The 21,649-nt window shown below is 43.8% G+C and overlaps 1 protein-coding gene across 1 annotated transcript in view; it reads right to left on the reverse strand.

The window, feature by feature from the left end:
- Positions 1–403: 403 nt before the first annotated feature.
- Positions 404–21,649, reverse strand: part of SDCBP2 (syndecan binding protein 2) — a 24,094-nt gene continuing 2,848 nt past the window's right edge. Inside the window, exons 2-9 of the mRNA XM_089662560.1 lie at positions 17,456–17,525; positions 15,069–15,156; positions 12,085–12,185; positions 7,301–7,462; positions 6,446–6,621; positions 4,087–4,258; positions 2,547–2,638; positions 404–1,350 (exon numbers count right to left, since the gene is read on the reverse strand). Coding sequence (XP_089518686.1) covers positions 1,296–1,350; positions 2,547–2,638; positions 4,087–4,258; positions 6,446–6,621; positions 7,301–7,462; positions 12,085–12,185; positions 15,069–15,156; positions 17,456–17,506 — 897 coding nt within the window. The 5' untranslated portion in view covers positions 17,507–17,525 and the 3' untranslated portion in view covers positions 404–1,295. The remainder of the gene's footprint in view (positions 1,351–2,546; positions 2,639–4,086; positions 4,259–6,445; positions 6,622–7,300; positions 7,463–12,084; positions 12,186–15,068; positions 15,157–17,455; positions 17,526–21,649) is intronic.

Below are 21,649 nucleotides of genomic sequence, written 5' to 3' on the forward strand. Positions count from 1 at the left end.
AGTAAACTTGCCCTTTTGTTGTGACAGTTTGGAGATCCCTGGTCTACACTATGAGCAGAGATCTGTCAGCTGAGGTGTTTTTCTTTACAGCACATATGACTTTGTATTGTGCAACACTACTAATATAGGCCACTTCTTCTCCTCCTGGTCTCCCCTGGTTCTGTCTATATACGGCAGACTGCTTGGCTGACTTATTTATATGACCATTCTCCTATCTATGCTTCATCTCGGAAGCAGCTGAAAAAGTTCAGAAATAGAGGAGCATCTTACCGGGGATGTGATCTGATCCTGTATTATGTTACATGTATAACCATTTCTGTTTACTTTTGATGGGAATTTCAGATGTAAAAATCCTCCAACAAATCCTTTTGCAAAGTGTTCACAACAGAGAAAAGGTAAGAGCTTTATTTTACTTTTTTCTTTAATAAAGTAATAGAGTATAATATCAGAAACCTGTACCAGCACAGCGGTATAATGAGTACAGTAAGGCGTATAGAACACATCATTCTAGATCACATTTCAGAGTACCTGTCATTAATAGAACGTGAAGGCAGCCCTCTGAGTGCTGAGCAACAATACAACTTGTTACATCACTTGAAGCTGTAACTTCACAGCAGTATCATTCGCTTGGTGATACAGCCTCCAACATGCTTTCACTCTTTATGAATGACAGGTTCTCTTTAAAACATCACAAACTACGAGTGGACTGTACTTCCTCCAACAGTTCAAGCTTGGATGAGATTATAGATAAGAAAATGGGACATAAATATAAAATGTCTTAACACTACACGGGTCGTCTGCTACCTATGAAGACTGGACAGAGAAGTGATGACTGTGGAGGTGCGTGTGTCAGAGCACAGGTCTGTGGATTCAAACTGTTTAGATTGTCCTGATCTGCCTGTATGTATGGAAGCTGGAGCTGATCACCAGTGACAATTGCTGGTACTGATGATTTTTTTTAGTCCATGTTGCATGCAAAGTGCTAAAAGTAGATTCAGTTCTGTGCTTCTATATATCTCATTCAGACCTTTCGTCCTAGATAACTAACTCATGCACTAGACTTTCCATACAGATGGACCCACTAGGGTGGACATTTAGGCAGCAATACAAAGGATGAGTGTATGTAGAGTCAGACAAGGAGAATGCATGGAATCACAGCTTCTGTTATTTAGGAAGATCAGATCTCCCCCACCAGGAGGAAGACAAAAGTGCATTTTAGAACTGTATTTCAACCCACACCATGGAACTGTCAATCAGAGGTGCACATTGCTGTGTCATCCATGTACATGTTCCCGTTACACTTCTGGGATAGAGTGATCCATCGAGTTCTTCATGACACCAGATGACATTCTAGGAAAAAAATAAAAAAACCTATTATCACAACTTTATTGCTTTTGAGGCTGTGTTTCCCAACACCCATGTCATCCCCTCTTCCCACTTTTTGATTACAAGTCTTCCTGGAGGAGAGATGTGCGGGGTTCCTCTATAGCAGGATATCCAAACTTGCTAATACATTTTTTTTTACAAAGCATTTATTTTACCTGCTGCTTAGTAGACATTTGTGATTAGGGTTTGAACTGCTGTTCTACACACACATTTATCAGCAATGTCTGGGAATGACCATTAGGAACTGCATTCAGGCTACATGCACGCAGCTGGTTGTGGAGCACTGAATTCCCCATTCACTCAGCTAGACTCCTGTGATGGTTCAGGGTCATTGACCGCTTCCACACCGCCCTATAGCAGAAATACTGCTACAGGGCGGAACAGGTGCTTACAGTGGAAAGCGCACACAGCCCACATAGTAAAACCACACACATTTAACCCTTTGATCACCCCAGATGTTAACCCCTTCCTGCCCAGTGCCATTAGTACAGTGTCAGTACTTTTTATTAGCACTGATCACTGTATTGGTGTCACTGGGGATGTCAGAATGCCCACCACAGTCGCTGATCACCACCATTACTAGTAAAAAAAAAAAAAAACACAAACAAACAAAAAACATTCCCCTATCTATACCGCCATTTGTAAATGCTATAACTTTCACGTAAACCAATTAATTTACATATATTGGGATTTTTTTTTTTTTTTTAGCAGACATGGAGCAGAATACATTTTGGCCTAAATTTGTGATGAAATTTGATTTTTTTTAAAAATGTTTTCACTGGACATGTTTAATAGCCAAAAGATTTTTTTTTCTCTCATAATTGTTTTTTTTTTTCTTAAGTTCAAAAAAATAAAAAACGCACAGACAATCAAATACCACTGAAGAAAAGGACAAACATTTAATTTGGCTGCAGCATTGCATGACCGCGCAATTGTCAGTTAAAGTTACGTAGCGCCGTAGTTCAAAAAATGGCCTGGTCAGGAAGGGGGGTAAATCCTCTGGAGGGCGAGGGGTTAATACAGTTCTATGCAGGATGGCTTCCAATGCAGCTGTAGATATCTGTACAATAACACCAATGCTGAGCACAGGCCTAATGATCATGTGACCTTACACATAGATGGCCACCCTCTCTGTATGGGAGGGGAACATGTGATCTTACCTCTTTATAATGTGATCGAATATAATTGCTGGGATCACCGTCACTGTTACACTGCGGCCACTCGATGCTAAAACTTCCCCAATCTGCCGATCCTTGAAAACGAAAACAACACGCTGTAACATCTGAGCTGTCATCATTCAGGGACAATGTGGTGAAAACCATTTCACACAAATTTACCTTTTAAAGGTCTTTTTCTTTTCCCTGCCTACTTTTTTCAAATATAAAATGTTTTAAATCCAAATTCCACTTTTCTGCCACATCCCATGAAGTAATCAGAGCAGTGATGTTCTCATCTTTGTATTTATATCAAGACATGTTCTCTATTGCCCATGGAAGGATACAGCTCTACTTACAGGGAGGTTTGGTGCCGCCACCCTCAGGAGCAGGACGCTGGGTGCAACCAAAACTTAAAGCATGCACTACAAGTTCTTGTGGGTTCCTTCCCTCCACCCCTCTTTACATCATCTCTGGGCTTTATTTCCAGGTAGGAACTGGGGCTGGGGGCTGTTTTAGCACTTCACTGGCACTGTAACAGTTAACTAGAGTCAGACACAGAGCTGAGTTGGTTCTGCTGCCTCCAGCTTCACAGAATAAGGGCTGCTTCTGCCCTCTCTCCTCACAAGGAGATTGGCACAGGGGAAGGGGTCCAAGGGGGTGGAGCCAGGGCTGCCATTTATGATCCCTTCCTGCACTATTCATCATGCTGCTCCATAAGCCATCTTATCTGCACAGGGAAAGCAGACAGCACTGCTGCACCACCGAGTACTGCTGCACCACCGAGTACTGCTGCACCACCGAGTACTGCTGCACCACCGAGTACTGCTGCACCACCGAGTACTGCTGCACCACCGAGTACTGCAATCTCCTCTGCCTACCAAGGCTCTACCTCTCTAAGGAGCTGAGCTTCTGTTGCCCAGGTTGTTCTGCCTCCTGCTGCACTCCAACAGCCATATCCAGCAGCATATTCCAGCCCATAAGGAGGGGTGAGTGTAACCCTGGGGGGGGGGGGGTCGCAGCTCCCTATCTGCTGCCGGGTAACAACATGGCCAAGCTGCGGCAGGGACCCCCAAAGCCTGGGAACCCACCCCTGTATGTGCTTCCTGTGGTACAGAGGGGACTTTCTCCCAGGTGGAGTCCTGTTTAGCCTGCCAGACTTTCTCCAGTCCTAAAGTCTCCTTCCTCAGACGCAGGACAGGCGGCATTAGGGTCCTTGGGGAGGGGGGCGCGTTCAGGGCCCTTAATATTTGGCGGGCAGGGCAATTAACATTTGATGCCTTTTCTGGGGCCATGGAAAGCTTTCATGTGGAAAGGGCCTTCGCGCACAGAACAGTCAACAAGCTTTGTCTTCCCACCACATCACTGAGCTGGAAGGGGTTATGGGCAGGGATTGCCCATTTTTTTTTGTTTTTTTTGGGCGCAGTGTCAATCTAACCTGTAGATGGCAGCATCACCCCCTGTAATTATGAAGTTCTGTGATGTGCAATTTTAAGAAAACCATTCTGCTGCCTATATCTGCCCACCATATAAGAGCTTGGCTTACCTTGAGTCCTATGACATTCTGCCCATTGACTTCACACAGGTAGTGGTTGGTTAGCAGCCCATTTCTGGCGGCCGAGCTGTCCTTCACCAGTGATGCGATTTGTCCTTTCTTGACAAGGAACCCGACTTGTCCTGCACTGTCCTTCTGCAGTGTCACCGTGCGCTGGAATGGCCTGTGAACAGAATACAGAAATGATACAATGAAATGCTTTACTTCACATTCTAAAGCCGAGACCTCCCCTATAATTGGTGTTTTGCCTTGTGAGCAGTTCCCTTTCAATGAAACCTTTACAGAGAGGATGACATTGCTGAGCTAAGTGATGCCCGGCTGCTACACTGATCCCAATGCACCAATTCCTTCTGAAACACTACCAGTATGTAGATCAGTTGTCTTGCCTCTAACTTCACTTGCTGCATGCTGGTTTCCACTAAAATAATAAAGCACCTTTTGGAGGAAAGTTTGTCAGTGGGGGCAGCCTTCATACATATGTAATAATTGAAGACTGCTGAAGGATGATAGTCACTCTTGCATTTCCTCAACCTGACCTTCTGGTGCTGAAATTCTAACCTACCAACAATGTCCCAATAGGTTTCCCACAACCGTATCTTTTTACTGGGCTTGACTCTACCTAACAATAGTGTTACAAGATTTGGGGAGTTTGTGGCAAAACCTCTTCACTTAGAATTTCCTTTGCTTATACTTTAACCCCTTCCCACCGACGTCACACAAATATGCGGCCTCGCAGAACTGGGCTTCTTTCTGTGGGGCATATTTGTGTACCTGTCTTTTGTCACTGAAAGCCCCAGGTCCCGTTCTAACAGTCGGGACCCGGGACTTCTGATTTTGGGTCACATGATTGCTGTGATAGCCCCGGATTGGCAATCACAGTGATCAGTCATAATGAAGCCTGCCCTCCTTGATTTTTTTTCTCTCTGAATGGAGAAGAGAGATGCATTGTATCTCTCAATCTCCTTGGAAAGAGAAAAACTGTAAAAAAAGAAACAGGAAAAGAAATATTAAAAAATAAAAGAAAAAATACCTAGATCAAGGTTTGATCTAGTTCAGTGCCAGGGTTAGAGTTTGGGTCAGGGTCAGGATTTTTTATTTATTTATTGGTATCTATGTCAGTGTGTTTTTAGACAAAAAACAAAATGCGCACTATTGTTTCTAAGCTGTAATACAGGTACAAATAACATACACATATATGGTATCGCTGAGATCATCAAGAGCTGTAAAATTTACTTTGGGTTGTTCTTTGGTGGTAGGTTATGATGGTAACAAACACACAGCTACATTTAATTTGTGTGTTTTTTTAAAAAAAAATTTTATTTTACTATTTTGGGCCAGTTTTCCTTTTGATAATAAAAAAAAAATCAGGAGATATCCATTACCATTTACCAACAAATGAAAGCCCAATTTTGTCCTGAAAAAAAAATGCCGTATAATCCACCCGGATGTACAAAGTAGCTGTGAGAATATGGACAGTTTTACTAACACAGGTCAACGTTGTAAAATGTAACTTCGGCTCTAAGATTTGTTTTACCATTCGGCATGCGGGGGTTAAGCACATTACATTACTGAACACAGTTTGTAAATATTTTAAATGTATAACTGTTGTATTATGGGGAACCTCCCCCCTCTCCCCCCCCCCCCCTTAACCCCTCGATGTCCACGTAACATGTGGCAGCAAAGAGGGTGGGCTTGAATGGTCACATGCCCATGAGTATATGTGCTCATGAGTGGCATACGGTTCTGTGCTGAGAGTGCATGCTCCCAGCACAGTGATTCAAGCTCCACTAATGATTGACAGCTGGCTACCTGTCATGTGATTACTATGACAGCTATGACCTTCCTGCCCCACGGGCATAAAGCAGCTGTTTACACATGGTGGGGCTGGATGGAAAAGGGTACCTTAATATGATCCATCTGTACGTGACGTATACCTCCATGAGGGGGCTTTATATTCCTGTAATGTTGGCTTACCCTTCGTTCTTGTGTCTCACTGCTTCTGAATTACAGGCCCAGCGTATTACCAGATATGGAAGTGCTACTCCGGACACCCGATGACACTAATGCACAATGATGTATGTCTGTGTTCTAATAAAGTGGAATTTCCTGCCATGTGCTCTGTTTTTCCATACTGTAATGTTTCTATAAATCACAAAATGTGTAACTATACAAAAGGCAGCCTGGGACTCTCTAGTTGTTGGGAAAATACAAGGGTGTAAACTGCTGTTTGTGGAATCTGTGTATAAGGAGCTGTCATGTGATTGGGGGGGGGGTGTTCAAAGGTCTTTTGTGACTGCTGCTCACTTACTGTATAGGACCCTCACATTGCAGGTTATGTCTAGGAACTCACCGGTCTCGTACAATCATGCTGATCCGGTCCTGTCCAGCCTTTTTCAGAGCTTTGTGTGCCTTGTCAGTGCTCCATCCGGCACAGTCTTGGCTGTTGACTTGCAGAATCTGATCTCCAAACCGTAAACCAACCAGAGAGGCAGGAGAGTTAGCCTGGACCAGCTGGACAAATATTCCCTGGAAAGACACGGGAAACAATTCCTCAACATCCCTGTTGCCCAAAAAACTGACCTTTCCAATGACGGATTCAATCCCCCAAAGGTTTTCGTCTATTGTAAAATGGAGCAGCTGTGCATGGAGACCAGTCAGCTTCTGTCTTTCATCTTCAGAGCTTCCCTGAATAAGCTGCAGACAGAAGCTGACTGTTATGTACAGTTGCTCCATAGTCTGTCTGGTGCACTTTTATTTCCCTACTTGGCATTCATCATACAGAAATCTTGACCAAGTAGTTGGTTTCTTACATTACAGAGAATGCAGTGGAAATGTAGACACATCATGGCAGGGAGGTGTCAGAGCTTTGCTGCATTCTGTTTTTCACACGCCCTGGGTGCAGTGCAGCTTACCTGAGTGTTTATATTGTGTTCTGTGTGCTTGATACACTTCCAGAAAGCGCACCTAAACTGCGGGACACAATATAAGTCTGGGAAAGCGCATATAACCCACTCCAAACGTGCGTAAGCTGCACTGCATACGCGTTGCAGGAAAAATGCAAAGCAGCACTGTGAGAGAGGGCTCAGGGATGAGTTGTAGGTGAATAAAAAAAAAGCAAACAAAAAACTGCAGACTGATTTAGTCCAACCCCCCAAAAAAAAAAATAAAATCACTTTTGTGAGCATTTCCCCTCAGATTTGCTTACCTTGTCAACAGCTCGTAACCTCAGGCCCACCTTCCCTTTCTCGTCCTTGCATAAGATCAGCTCCCGAATTCCATGTTTTATCTCTGCACGTCTCAGACCAATGTCATTACCAGTGACGGGGGCAATCAATCCACCTGAGATGGTGCTGGGAACTGCTACTTCCTGCAATAAAAACACATACGTCAGAGCAAACCCTCTTTTTTTTTTTTTCTCTGTTAAACTGGATGTGATGTCAGCAACTGGTGTGTTTGCTTGAAATTTACTGTACAAGGTTATAGCTTTTTTTTTTTTGACCTTCTGTTGGGTTGTTGTTGCGGGGTTCTCCCTATGGATATTTCTTCTGCATTTAGCCTGGTGTACATATTGTCAATGTCACAGAAAGGGATAACCCAACACATTAGTTGTCACCAGACCAAGAGATGCTACATACTTGTTTGGCCAGACAGTGCCAGCAACCAAGAATTTCCAGTAAGCAGTTGGCAATAGCAGTGAACTGTCTTTCAGCTGCTAAGATTTTTCTTTATATAATAGTTTAACCCGTTTTGTGCTGGTGCCTCCTGGCGCTTTTAAGGAATTTCTGACGCCAGGAGGCAGGGCAGGGTTTAGGGTCATGTAACAGCCATGATTGGCTGTCACATGATAAGAAAGGTACCAATCGCAAGAAGAGATCAGGCCCTTTCCGTGGGATGCCAAGACATGTGCTGGCAGCACGCAGGGTGTGCACGCTTAGCACCTTTGTTTACAAATGGTACGCAAATATGCGGCTGCTCAGCGTCAAGGCCCAGCCTCTGAGAGGCTGCATATTTGTGTATGCTCGGTGTGAAGGGGTTAAACTATCTTTAGATCTGGTTTACACTGGTGCAGCTTTGAAACTGCACTAATTCAGCGCAATTTCAAAGCCGCACATCAGTGTCATTTGCAGTGCAGATTTAATTGCATCTTGTGACTTCATATAACAGAAGTAAGTATATGCAAATCGCAATAAAACAGAAGAAAGTAGTGCAAGAACCTTTTTCATAATCGCTGCAACATGAACGGTTTCATGGCTGGCAATGGAGTTGTAACTTGTCATGTGATTTGGATGTGTCATATCACATAAGTCACACCAGTGTGAACGGGGCCTGAGTACAGTTGGATCATTAGCAGAGCAGAACGGTGGATGGGTGAATTCAGGTCTATGAAATAGGAAAATGTCCATGCAGGTACTCACAGCATAATAGGTTTATCCAAACCCGTGCCATTACACTGGGGGTGGGTATGGGTCTTCCCTTTGTTCCTATGCCTCTTGTTATCACTGATATTGTCACATGTAAGCTAATCTGGCACTGATGGAGCCTGCGCAACCAATCACCCGCTCTGACACAAAACAAAGGGGATTGAGCCACAGGCTTCCCTACCCCTAAAGAACACGGTATTCTCTACAGTCCCAGGAAGGAATGCAGGCTCTGGGGAGTTAGAGAAGGCAAGATAACAGTGTGGCCGAGGCAAGCCGTAAAGGACAACTGCACCTTTGATTGGAATGAGTAAAGCACCCTTATTACATCAGACACAACACTCCTCCCTTTTCTTGCCCAAAGAAAGTATTAGTGTGCGCCATTAAAGTATAACCAAAGGTACAATTTTTTATTTTTTTTTTTTAAGAGTGGAGATGAATTAGAATACTTCTCAGTTCATATTGCTGTCTGTGTCCCCATTGCAGAGATTCACCCTATTTGTCCTGTTTTTGTCTTTTACTTTCAATGATAACGGTAATCACAAATTTTGGGTTGTCTCCAGAAAAGAAATAAAGAGGAAATCTTCCAATGGAGGGGCACAAGATTTTCTTTAATTTGCTTACATTTCCACACTTCCTCTTCGGTTATAGGCAGAAAGTGAAAGCAAATCTCTCCAATGGAACACAGAATAAAAACAAAAAAAAAAAAATCTGACTGGGCTTTTAACTCTTCTATCCCAACTCCTAAGAAAAACAAAGGTTTGCCTATAGTTCTACTTTAACTCTCTTCCTAAAGTCAGTCAAGTGTAGTCACTGTCCAGGCATCGGGGGTGGAACCAACACTGGAAGTACTCTTCTATGTTCTGTGAATCCAAGAATGCAATGCCCCAGAGAAGGTGCACTACATCTCTGTTCACCCATCCACCTCTTAGTTCACTGATGGATAGTTGGAGGTGATTTAGCAACATTCATGTGCTCAAAATTCCACCTCCGTAGTACTGAGAAGAAGAGATCTAGGCCTGTCTCTACCACTGCACACTCAGCTGAAGGTGACCACACCCAGTAAGTTTCAACCAATCAGCTCCCCTCTGTCCCACTCACCTGTTAGCTGATTAGTTGAAACTCAAACATGAATTACAGATTACTTGATTACTGGGTATTACCAGATCCCCTGAGTATATTATCCCAGTGCTGGGCCTATTGTTCTTCCTTTCTGTGTCCTCCAGGAGGAGATTTTGTCTCCATTTAGACTGGTACATATTGTCACTATCACAGAAAGGAAGAGGAAGCTCCCTCCTCACTGCTGAGGTTGAATGGTGAGCGTGTGAATGCTGATAAATCTCTTCACTGATGCAAGTGAACAGAGAGGGAGGTGGAGTGAGTTCCCTCAGGTGCACTGAATGCTGAGACTTGTAGAACAAAGTAAGCACTTTCTATTCCTCTACAGCCACCTGCATGGTCAGGCAGCGGTCAGCTTTTACCAGCTAGGAATGGAGTTCAATTAGTTGGCCTATGGCAGAATTGTGGTTGAAGTGGTAGGTCAGGCATTTCTATTGCTGATTTAAGAGGTGTGTTATTACAATATTTGTAAAACAAAGGTGGAGTTGTCCTTTACATTGAACCTAATTCTGTACCCTTTGTGGACTGAGGCGAAGCATGCTCAAAATATAAGAGCTGTCATGGTTGGCCTGCTGCCCTAAATTCAAATCCTTCAACCCTCCAATCCGTGTTCTAGTAGGTGAACCATCACAATGGATGGTGTTTCGGCCTGCTATCCCATGAGAGATGCTGCTACTAGTATAATATAAAGGAAAGTATCCAAATCTCAGCCAAATCTATTAATAAACTACAATGAGAACTACACATGTTCCAGCGACTGCAATCACAGTCTTGGGGGGCTGGGACAATGAGAGATGTGCTTTTCCCACAATTACATAAATATCTGTCAGCAGAATGAAGAATCCCGTTTCTTGTATATCTCTGATATAAACACAACTGACTATCAGCCTGAGTAATGGCCTAGTGGTTTAGCAGGCTGACAAGGTTTCCTTTAGAGCTATGGGTTCAAATCCTACCAACATAAATTTCACTTCATGAACTGACACCATCAACCAGAAACTGAGTCAGTGATCATGTTTTATTTACCAAACTTGATAATTAAAGGGCTGGCTGAGTCAGAATTTAAAAAAAAAAGGAAAAAATATTCTAAGTCCAATTTCTTTTTTTTAACCAGCTCATTACAAATATTTTTGACTATTTTGCTCAGACTATTTAATTTGTAGTCCGTAATTGCATTTTATTTACTGAAACTTCATTTCCGAAGTCTTTATGTTTAAGGGGCTGGCTGCTAAACCCCCCCCCCCAAGCCAGTACTATGCTGTGGTGAAGGGGTTTAGCAGCCAGCCTATGGCTCAGCACCTATGTCCAAGTTGCAGGTTCAAATCTCAGCCCATTTATTTAAATAACTGATCACTAGTGTTGATGTTTAAAGGTCTGGATGCTTAAAGCCCAAGCCTGAGCTATGCTGTGGTGTAGGGGATTAGCAGCCAGCCTTGTGGAGTTTTTGGAGTTGCAGGTTCAAATCCTGATTCTTCTATCTGGCTTAATGTTTACTTTACTCCTGAAATAGGAGAAAAAACACACAGCTTGTTGAGCAGAGGCGAGTAGCTCAGTGGATAAGAGTGTTGACCCAGGGCGCCGTAGACCCGAGTTCAAATCCACAGAAGTGCTGTAGACCCCCCAAGGGCAGATCCATGAAAGCGCTTCAGACTCAAAATGTGACTCCATGAAAGCGCTGTAGACTCTGAGGGCAAGTACATGGAAGCACAGTAGACTCGAGCTCAAATCCCTGAGTGAAAGCTTGGAGGCCATGGACAACCCACCAGTCTGCTCAAGTCCCAGGTCCCCACAGACCTGTAACATGTGTGGGCATCATATTAGGTTGTGGACACCCCCCTCCTTGGTCCACGGTCTGTGACATCACTGCAACATATATAAATACAATGGGCTGTCTTACCGGGGCAGCCCATTCAAAAAGCAGGGACTTAGGGTTTTTCTTGGCCTCACCCATATATATACACACCTTCGCAGGCACTGCACAGTGGCTGAACCCCCTGCTGGTAGGACAAGGTAGTGAATCTGAAACATTTTTCCACCAGCAGGGGATTCAGGTACCGTAAAGCACCTGGAACAATTGAGCAGTGAAACAACTTACCCTCAGTGGGATTTGAACCCAAACCTCCAGCAGGCCAATCAGAGTTCTTACCCTCCATGCTACCGCCTCCACTCAAAAACTATAGTGCCTATTCTTCTATTTCACAAGAACAAGTAAACAACAATGTAAAAAAAAAAACCTGTGCCTGTGTAGCTTGGGGCAACAGCCCTCCTCTGTAGACAGTTGAGTCCTAAGCGGCCTGGCAGTGTACAGCCAGCCACACCTTTCTGCACCATGTACACAGCTGAGATAAATAGATCATCATCAGTGACAGTACGTTTAGCTAGAGGACAGCTCAATTCATTACAAAAGAGAACGTAAGAAAATGTCCAATCAATCACTGTCAGCCATACTCACATTTCCTCCAGATGGAACCAGTGAGAGATTAAGCTGCAGCTCCTCGTCAGTCAGTGACAGGCCCATGTAATCGTTCAGTTCCCTCAGATTGGGGTATAAAGCTATAAAACAGCAAAACGATAACACTACGGTCAACAAACCTTCACACATGACAGACAGTAGGAGGGGCCATGGATGAACCCCTTCTGAAAATGATGGCTGCGTTAGTGACCTCAATAGTTTGTGTCATTGGCCAGAAACAAATGTGTACTTGCAGTGATGACTTCACGCTGACTTGCTTGATTTGGGCCAATGACCGTAATAAGCATTAAAGAGAAAATATCACCGCAAGTGGAGAGTGTCTCCGGAAAAGTCACCCCTGACCCCCACATACGCCCATGTAGCTACTTCCTCCTCCGCAGGCAGTGCAAATACCTGGCATGTCCAGGTAGGAAAAAGCATGTGAACTCCTTGCCAGTCATGGTGAGTCAATTGCTAGGCCCGAGAACTGTCACATGACCAGGGGTGTAATATCACTACTCTCCCAGCTGGTTTCAGCGCCTGCTGTGGATGAGGAAGGAACTGCAAGGGAGCATAGGTAAGGTGACTGGGGAGGGATTATAGGATGTCCTTTGCATAGACGCTGTCATTGTGCCCTGTTTGGACACGATAACAGGGTCTCTTCAAATTCAGAGGATTACCATGACTGCCAGGAAACTTGCATTTTCAGAGATCAGCAACTGTCTTTACGTCACACAAGGCAGGTTTCCGTTAAGAAACAACAAGCTGCTTGTTCTTCCTAGTAGGGTAGATTACCAACAATAACTCTTACTATAATTCACTGAGGAGCTCTCTTACACGTCATTCCCAACATCCTTAAGTAGAACCCTCCCACCCCAAAAAACCCCCCCCCCCCCACCATTCCATTACTTTATTACCCAACTACAACCAAAGAAAGCATGAAAGGGTTAGGCTGGCCATACACTATACAATTTTCTGTCCAATTTCTGCCCAATTTCCTTTAGATTTACTTTCACCTATGTAGTGCAAGGGCCTGCTTAATTGGATACAATTGAAAGTGTTCTTAGGTTTGACCTCAGATTATATGGTTTTTTTGGTAAATCGAAACCAAAAATCTCAAGAAAATTGTATAATGTGTGACCAGCCTTAGAGGCTCTGTCAGGTTTATCTATATCTGTGTCATTGTTGGGGAGATTTATCTTCACTTCCTATCAGGGCAGGAATTGATGGGAGGTCTCCCCAACCAGAACACAAACATTTTTATCAGAGTGGAGACGTGTTAGAAATTAATGCGGAGTTCCAGCTGAAAAAAATAAAAATAAAAGCAGCTACAAAAACTGTAGTTGCTGATTTTTATAATACAGACACTTACCTGTCCCTCGGTCCTGTGGTGTCCTCACCATGGCTGGCTTCACTGGGCGTCTTCTCTCCCAGGTGCTGCCATCTTCAGTGTGGGCACCCGGCTGTAACAGCTTGTGGCTTCATAGCCAGGTACCCACTGCGCATGCAAGAGAAGCGCTGCACTTTGTCAATGGCCCCGTAGTCGTCTGGGACCTGTCACGTTTCCCAGAACACTACGGGGAGGGAGGGGGAGGACAACGTCCGCTTCCGATCGCCTAGGCGATCACAGTGGATGTGGGAACGGATACCTGTCAAATTCAGGTACCTGCACCCCAAAGGTGCCAATCCTTAATGGGGAGAGGGTAACATAGCATTAAAGTGGAACGTCCCCTTTTGGGTGGAGCTCCACTTTAAATTATGTTTTTTATTGCCATCTTCCTGTCTCAGTGACAAGCTTCTCCCTCATTTCTTGCACAGACATCATAGGGACAGGAAGTGAGGGAAAACCTCCCTAGTGGGGTCACAGACAGAAATAAAGACCTGGGAGAAGAGACCTCCTGATCTCACAATAATCCAAACGCACACATTCCTGAAAGCCGCTGTAAATATATGTGGGTGATGCAGCAATCACCGGCTCAAAACTGAAGGCTTTCAAAGCGAGAAATGTCACCAGCGCACCAAGGATCTCCAGAACAGACCAAAGCTTTTTTAAGATCAGCATAGTTGCAAAAAGCAACGTTTTGCCGCCTCGCAGGACCCCGTCATCAGCCATGTGATGTCTCGAGCCTGATAAAGGGGTCCTGCAACACTCAGCAATGTCATTTTTTTTGTAACTATGATGTGATCACTAATAAAGGCTTTGGACCCGTTCTGGAGATCCTTGGTGTGCTGGTGACATTTCTCACTTCTAACCTCAAGGGAACAACCTGCTAGTTTGAAGTGTTTGGATATTACAGAAGCATGTGTGCCCATTCTCAGGAATGTTCATGGATTCTGTCATCTTGTCTCTATGGGCATCTTAACAGCTTGTATGAAGGGCATGTATGAGGGTTCAGGGGCAGCCTACCCCTCAGGTAGGAGTCTAGACCCCATGCTGTGTCTCAGCTATCACCAAACATGAAGGCCTTACCCACCTCCAAAGATGGGAAGTGAATCCAGTAAAACCATATAATTCTGTGTGCATCCTGTATATTTGGGAGGATAGAACTGGGTCTTCCATTGGCCTGATGTCCTCCACTCTTTGAAGCCACGCGGGTATCAAAGGAGGAGAGGAATCCTTCCAATGCAGGATTTAGTTGTAGTTAGAAGGTGGACAGAGGCAGATTTCTTGTGTTTTTTTATGAGAATAGTGTAATAGGAAAAAGGCTTGGTTGTCCAGAATAACAAAATCAGCAAATTTCTGAGAGATTTTTCTGACTTTGGTCCAGAAGGGCTTCAGTTTTGGGCAGGACCAAAAAATGTGGAAGTCTGAGCCTTACTCTTCATGGCAATGTCAACAACTATCAGAGACATCAGGAAAGTTATCCTTTAATTTGACATCTGAAGTCCTAAGACATGTACACCTCTCCTCCACTAGAGGGAGCAGTTTACCTGAAAATCAGGAAACGTTCCCTATTCCAGCCACATAAGGACGGATCACTTACTTGGGGCTGATTGTGGAGCAGACGCAGATGGCGCGGACGCTTGCATGAGAGCGGGTGGTGGTCTGGAAATCACTTGCGTGGACTGAGCCTGGAAGAAGGAAGATAATGAATTTGTGACAATCATCATTATTTCATTTTATGCACAAGACGATGATGCTTCCTGCTCTGCTCTATGGGTGAATCATCCCAGAGTTTTCGGTGAATCATTAATCGTGATCTGTTATTTCACGTGAGATAAAATACCAGATTGGCATGCTAAGGTGTTCACGTGGCACAGAATGCCACTGCCTGGTAAGAAGGAAAAGCGTGCAACATGTGGGGAACAACCGATTACCACAATCCTGCATGAACATAATGTCTCACCACAAAAGCTGTGCAAAGGTTTCCTTGTGTAAACAAAACCAAAAAGCCACAAAACATGTAATGACATCACCCAGCATCAACAAACACTGCTGGAGGAGTACCGCTCCATTTCAGGGTGTGTGCATTTACATGGAGGAGTTTAACGAACTCCAGGAAAAGAAAAATGCTCTTTTCAGTGGGGGCTCCTCCCTGCACCTAAAGGGTATCATGTCGGGGGTAGCAGTGACAAGGACTTTTACTTACCTCATCCCAGGCTACCTGACAGCCACTGCTCAACCCCTGCTCCCTGAGGCCCTCGGTGTTCAAGGGTATTGGTACTGCACTGCTAAAAATGTTAAAATTAATTTTTTATATGTTAAAAAAAAATCTGAAGAATATATTTAAAAGATATATATTTTTAAAAATATTTTTCATATATTTTGTAATATATAAAAAAAATGCATTTCAACATGCAGTATATATATATATATCATATCATTTTAACATATATTTGTAAATGCGGTCCAAAAATGTAGATTTGTATTTTTAAAGAAATACAGTATATTTGAAATGTATTTTTAAAAATATTTTCTAATAAAAACGCATTTCAACATGCAGTATAGATATATAGATAGATAGATAGATAGATATGGGAGGGATAGATAGATAGATAGATAGATAGATAGATATGGGAGGGATAGATATGGGAGGGATAGATATGGGAGGGATAGATATGGGAGGGATAGATATGGGAGGGATAGATATGGGAGGGATAGATAGATAGATAGATAGATAGATAGATAGATAGATAGATAGATAGATATGGGAGGGATAGATAGATAGATAGATATGGGAGGGATGGATAGATAGATAGATATGGGAGGGATAGATAGATAGATAGATAGATAGATAGATAGATAGATAGATAGATATGGGAGGGATAGATAGATAGATAGATAGATAGATAGATAGATAGATAGATAGATAGATATGGGAGGGATAGATAGATAGATAGATAGATATGGGAGGGATAGATAGATAGATAGATAGATATGGGAGGGATAGATAGATAGATATATACTGAATATGGCCAAAATATCAGCATTTCAAATATATGTCAATATATTTGGGAAGAATCTTTTTTAAATATATTTCAAATATATTTTTCTTCCATGTGGGGAGGGTCAATGTTTATGTGCAGGATGGTGGTAAAGTGCAGGAAAGGTAAGTGTCCTGGATGCTTTGTATGGGAAACTAAAGCTTCAACGTAGGAAATAATATTCACAAATACACGAGGAGCATTCAAGTCAAACCGTCATTTTCCAGGTATAAAAATGGTTGCTAGCGTGGCGGTACTACATGCCGTAGTAAGTGGCAAGTGAGTCCTATTACTGATAGGCGGCGCACATGTCGCGGGCCATTCCAGAGACCGTTAATCAAGATGGCAGACAGCAGTGTTAGTGCGTACATGGAACAGCGTGTGGTGATGACGTTTCTTGTGAACGAAGGCGTAATACTCATGGATATCTACAGAAGACGTCAGGCCCAGTACGGTGATGAGAAGCTCAGCCGCAGCAAGACAGTGGAATGGTGTAAATGTTTCAAAGATGGCCATACGTCCATCAGTGACCATCCTGGTCGTGGTGGTTCCCAGCCCACAGCAGTCACTCCTGGGAACATTCAGTGTGTGGAATGCCGGATCCTGGATAATCGATGCAGAACCCGTCATGAAATTGCACAAGAGACAAATCTTTCTGTGGGAACGGTGAACACCATCATTCACGAATGACCTACGATGGTTCAGGTGAACTGACAGATCTTTCTATGCCGCAGCTTTCCGGGCATAGACGCTGGGATAAGTCTAGATGTAGCAGGGGAAGATGTAAAAAAAATAAATGCAGTTTCCACTTTGAAATGTATTCATTTCTTATATAAACTGAAAAGTCCCGGGATGACTTGAGCGCCCCTCGTATGTAAGTAAAATGACTGCTGTGTGTAGAGTGACAGAAATATTCCATTCTGTGAGCAGAGGAAATGTGACTCACCTGCATGGCCCTGTCCACTTTCAGATCCTCTAGTGATGGGTAAAGAGACATTGTTATGGAAGTTCAGAATCTACAAAAACAAATAACAGCAGAGCTTTGGTTATGAACATGAATGTACTAAATACATACTTTACGCTCTATTGTAAAAGGCATTGAAATATTTGCATTTTTATTCACACCCAAACTGCTGTTTCAGGAAATGCCTTTGCAAACACAGATTTTACCTTGTAAAGATAAAAATGACATCATCACTATACTGCGCATAACCTATGCAGAAAGCATACCTGTGGGAGGGGCCCACTACAGGCTACCTGCAGAAAACTACAGGATGGGGGAGGAGACAAGACCAGTCACCCTGCACAAGGAGAGGGAGCAGCAGTGAGCGGTCTCTATTACAGGAGGGGGGGGCGGAGACAAGACCAGTCATCCTGTATAAGGAGAGAGAGCAGCAGTGAGCGGTCTCTATTACAGGAGGGGGCGGAGACAAGACCAGTCACCCTGTATAAGGAGAGAGAGCAGCAGTGAGCGGTCTCTATTACAGGAGGGGGGGGCGGAGACAAGACCAGTCACCCTGTATAAGGAGAGAGAGCAGCAGTGAGCGGTCTCTATTACAGGAGGGGGCGGAGACAAGACCAGTCACCCTGCACAAGGAGAGGGAGCAGCAGTGAGCGGTCTTTATTACAGGAGGGGGCGGAGACAAGACCAGCCATCCTGTATAAGGGGAGAGAGCAGCAGTGAGCGGTGTTTATTACAGGAGGGGGCGGAGACAAGACCAGTTCTTCTGCACAAGGAGAGAGAGCAGCAGTGACTGGTCTTTATTACAGGAGGGGGCGGAGACATGACCAGTCACCCTGAACCAGGAGAGAGAGCAGCAGTGACTGGTCTTTATTACAGGAAGACAACATTTTCACACTGGATTGCTATAAATACACAGAACACACGGAGATGGAAGAATACATTCTGTATACGTCTTGTGTTTAGACAATACTTGCTTATCCTGGAGTAATATTCACATGACTCAGCAGGTCACATGTCAGTATGAACAAATTCTATTAATAGAATGAATAAACAAATGCACCTCTTTCCTGCCGTGACTAACTGGCTGCTCCCAACTGCTACCTTAGGCAGGATGGTCACATGGTCTCTGACTACCAATCAGGACAGCAGTGAGTCTGTATGCTTTAATCAGATGTGAACTAAGAGGATGAGAGAGCTTCCCCCATATTCATATACAATGAAAATCCATAGAGAAACAGGTTATATGAGACAGTAACATACACAACACGGATGATGTACTTCGTATATTTAATGGCATATTGTATTGTGGGGGGAATGTTATGAATGGTTGAAGAATAGGGTCAGTTTAGGCTGATAAACTAGAAACATCACAAAGTCTATAGAGACCCTTTAACCTGGGAAGAGTCCACTATTTCATCACAAAGTCTATAGGGCCCCTTTACCCTGGGAAGAGTCCACTATTTCATCACAAAGTCTATAGGGCCCCTTTACCCTGGGAAGAGTCCACTATTTCATCACAAAGTCTATAGGGCCCCTTTACCCTGGGGAGAAGGTGGAAGAGCCCACTATATCATCACACAGGATGTTCCTTAGAGAAGACAGTTGCACAAGCAATCGTAATAAAACCAGCTTCAGCATAAACATCAACATTCACTCATAGAATTCACTTTTATGTTAACCCCTTGACGCCGATCACGTGCAAATTAGCAGCCTCACAGAACTGGGCTTTTCTCCGTGGGGCCGCTAATTTGCATACCTGTCTTTCTGCCACACAGCGCGCTCCCAGCAGAAAGACAGGTATGCAATTAGTGGCCCCACGGAGAAAAGCCCAGTTCTGTGAGGCCGCTAATTTGCGTGTGATCAGCACCCTCTCTTGCTCACACAGACATGGACTATGGCACAGTGTACAGGACCACCACCAATAGGCACTGTCATAGGGACACGTTTCTGTCAGATATAAGAATCTGTCTGTAGTTACGTTGCGTCTGTACAGCTCTGGCTTCCTGAGAACGAGCGCCTATGGCACGGATCCAAGCAGAGAACAAAGCTTAGGTTTCAGGAAACTCAGGAGTCAATTCTGCAGCGAACTCCCGGCAAGTTTTTCAGTAAGAGGAAGTTTCAGAGTGATCATTTTACTGGAACTCTCCAACATGGCTGCTGTTGAGTCACAAAATGGTCAACCAGCTCAGAGCCTATTACACAATGACTCCTTTACGTGTGGCGCGTCACCGCTGGGTGCGGACCTGTGACAGGGTCAATATTGACGTTCTGTCAGAGGCATTATTTCTGCCCGATTAGGTCAGAGGAGTGCAAGTTGTTCCGTGACTGAATGAGGTGTGTTATAAATACCATTCTGCCACAGAGACATACACTGCAAGCTGTCCGCCTGATACAGAGAGAGGACGTTGTGAGGTTATGTTACTAAGTACTTACCCTACTCCCCGATCTCGGACATTGTGATAGCTGCCTCCTCTTCATTCATTGGCAACACTCATTCCTATGGGTAAGCTGCACACCAAGGCACTGATATAGGCCACCATGTGTACAGCCAATCTATAGGAACGAGTGCAGCTGCAGCATGAATATTCAGAATGACTAAATGGCTGGGACCATATCAGAGAAATGATCACCGGATCCAAGTGGGCTACACTTGGAGTGGGGGGATTTAATAAAAAAACACTCCACTAAAAGGTGGAGTCCTTTAAAAGGGCTGGACAGTAAAAAGTAGCAAACGGATAAAAGTTCCAAACAAAAGAGGCAGAACAAGACATTACAACCCCACAGGGGGGGATTTGCCCTCTCTAATAATCGCAGTGACCATGGTCCCCGAGACAAAAATCGATAGGGAATCCGAAAATTTCACAGTTCTCACCAGTACAGGAATAAAACTGGGACACAGGTTCTGCTGACTGTGTAGAAAGGGAATTTCCCTCACAATGTACGGATTTTCTTTCACTTCTTGTTGGGTCTGTGGGACAGGAAGAGAAAAAGAGGAAGAAAGGAAGGAATGAAGGAAGGAGGAGGAAAGGAAGGAAGAAAGGAAGGAATGAAGAAAGGTAGGAAGAAAGGAAAGAATGAAGGAAGAAAGAAAGGAAGGAAGGAGGAAGAAAGGAAGGAAGGAGGAAGAAAGGAAAAAATGAAGAAAGGTAGGAAGAAAGGAAGGAATGAAGAAAGGTAGGAAGAAAGGAAGGAATGAAGAAAGGTAGGAAGAAAGGAAGGAATGAAGGAAGGAAGGAGGAAGAAAGGTAGGAAGAAAGAAAGGTAGGAAGAAAGGAAGGAATGAAGGAAGGAGGAAGAAAGGTAGGAAGAAAGGAAGGAATGAAGAAAGGAAGGAATGAAAAAAGGAAGAAAGGTAGGAAGAAAGGTAGGAAGAAAGGAAGGAATGAAGGAAGGAGGAAGAAAGGAAGGAATGAAAGAAGGAGGAATGAAAGAAGGAGGAAGAAAGGAAGGAATGAAAGAAGGAGGAATGAAAGAAGGAGGAAGAAAGGAAGGAATGAATCAACCCAGACTGTCAATTTCATCTGCTGCAAGAGCCACAAACCAGGGACCGCCCCTCCCCTACTGACCTTGGGTGGACTGAGGTGACTAGATCTGGGAAAAAAAACAAAACAAAAACAAACCTCCTAAAGAAGTGCGCCCCTCTAGGATTGGCACCTGTATGCACATGCCTAGAGTGCCTATTGCAAATCCAAGCCTGCTAGAAAGAATAGTGAATGCCTAGTGGAATGTGGAAAGTACGAGGAAGGGATCGTCACAATGGTATGTGTAAGAAGTTCTGACTATGACAGAAAAGAAAGTCATAGTTTCTGGGTTGGGATAAGACCAGAACCTAAAAAGAGATACAAATGTGAACAGCTGTATCTAACAGACGCAGGGTTTTGTATAGGATCCTGAGGATAATAAAGCTGGTCATACATGACTAGATTTAGGAACGCTTGTCCAAAAATTCTCACCGGTACATTTATTGACCTGAGAAATGGCATTCAAAAGTATTTTAAACATTTGTTTGCTTTTAACATTTGATTTGGGAATTATTGTAATTTCTTGAATGAAAACCACATTCACTGTTAGAAGTTGTGCAAAATGTTTTCCATTCTACTGCATCCTATTTTTTTCTTCTCACTGTGCTGGAAAATGAGCGTCAATTTGACCAACGAACAATTTGATAGTGGAAAG

This window comes from Staurois parvus, unplaced genomic scaffold (genome assembly GCF_062004578.1).
Source record: "Staurois parvus isolate SC_StPar_1 unplaced genomic scaffold, SC_StPar_1.0 ptg001490l, whole genome shotgun sequence".
Classification (NCBI taxonomy): domain Eukaryota; kingdom Metazoa; phylum Chordata; class Amphibia; order Anura; family Ranidae; genus Staurois; species Staurois parvus.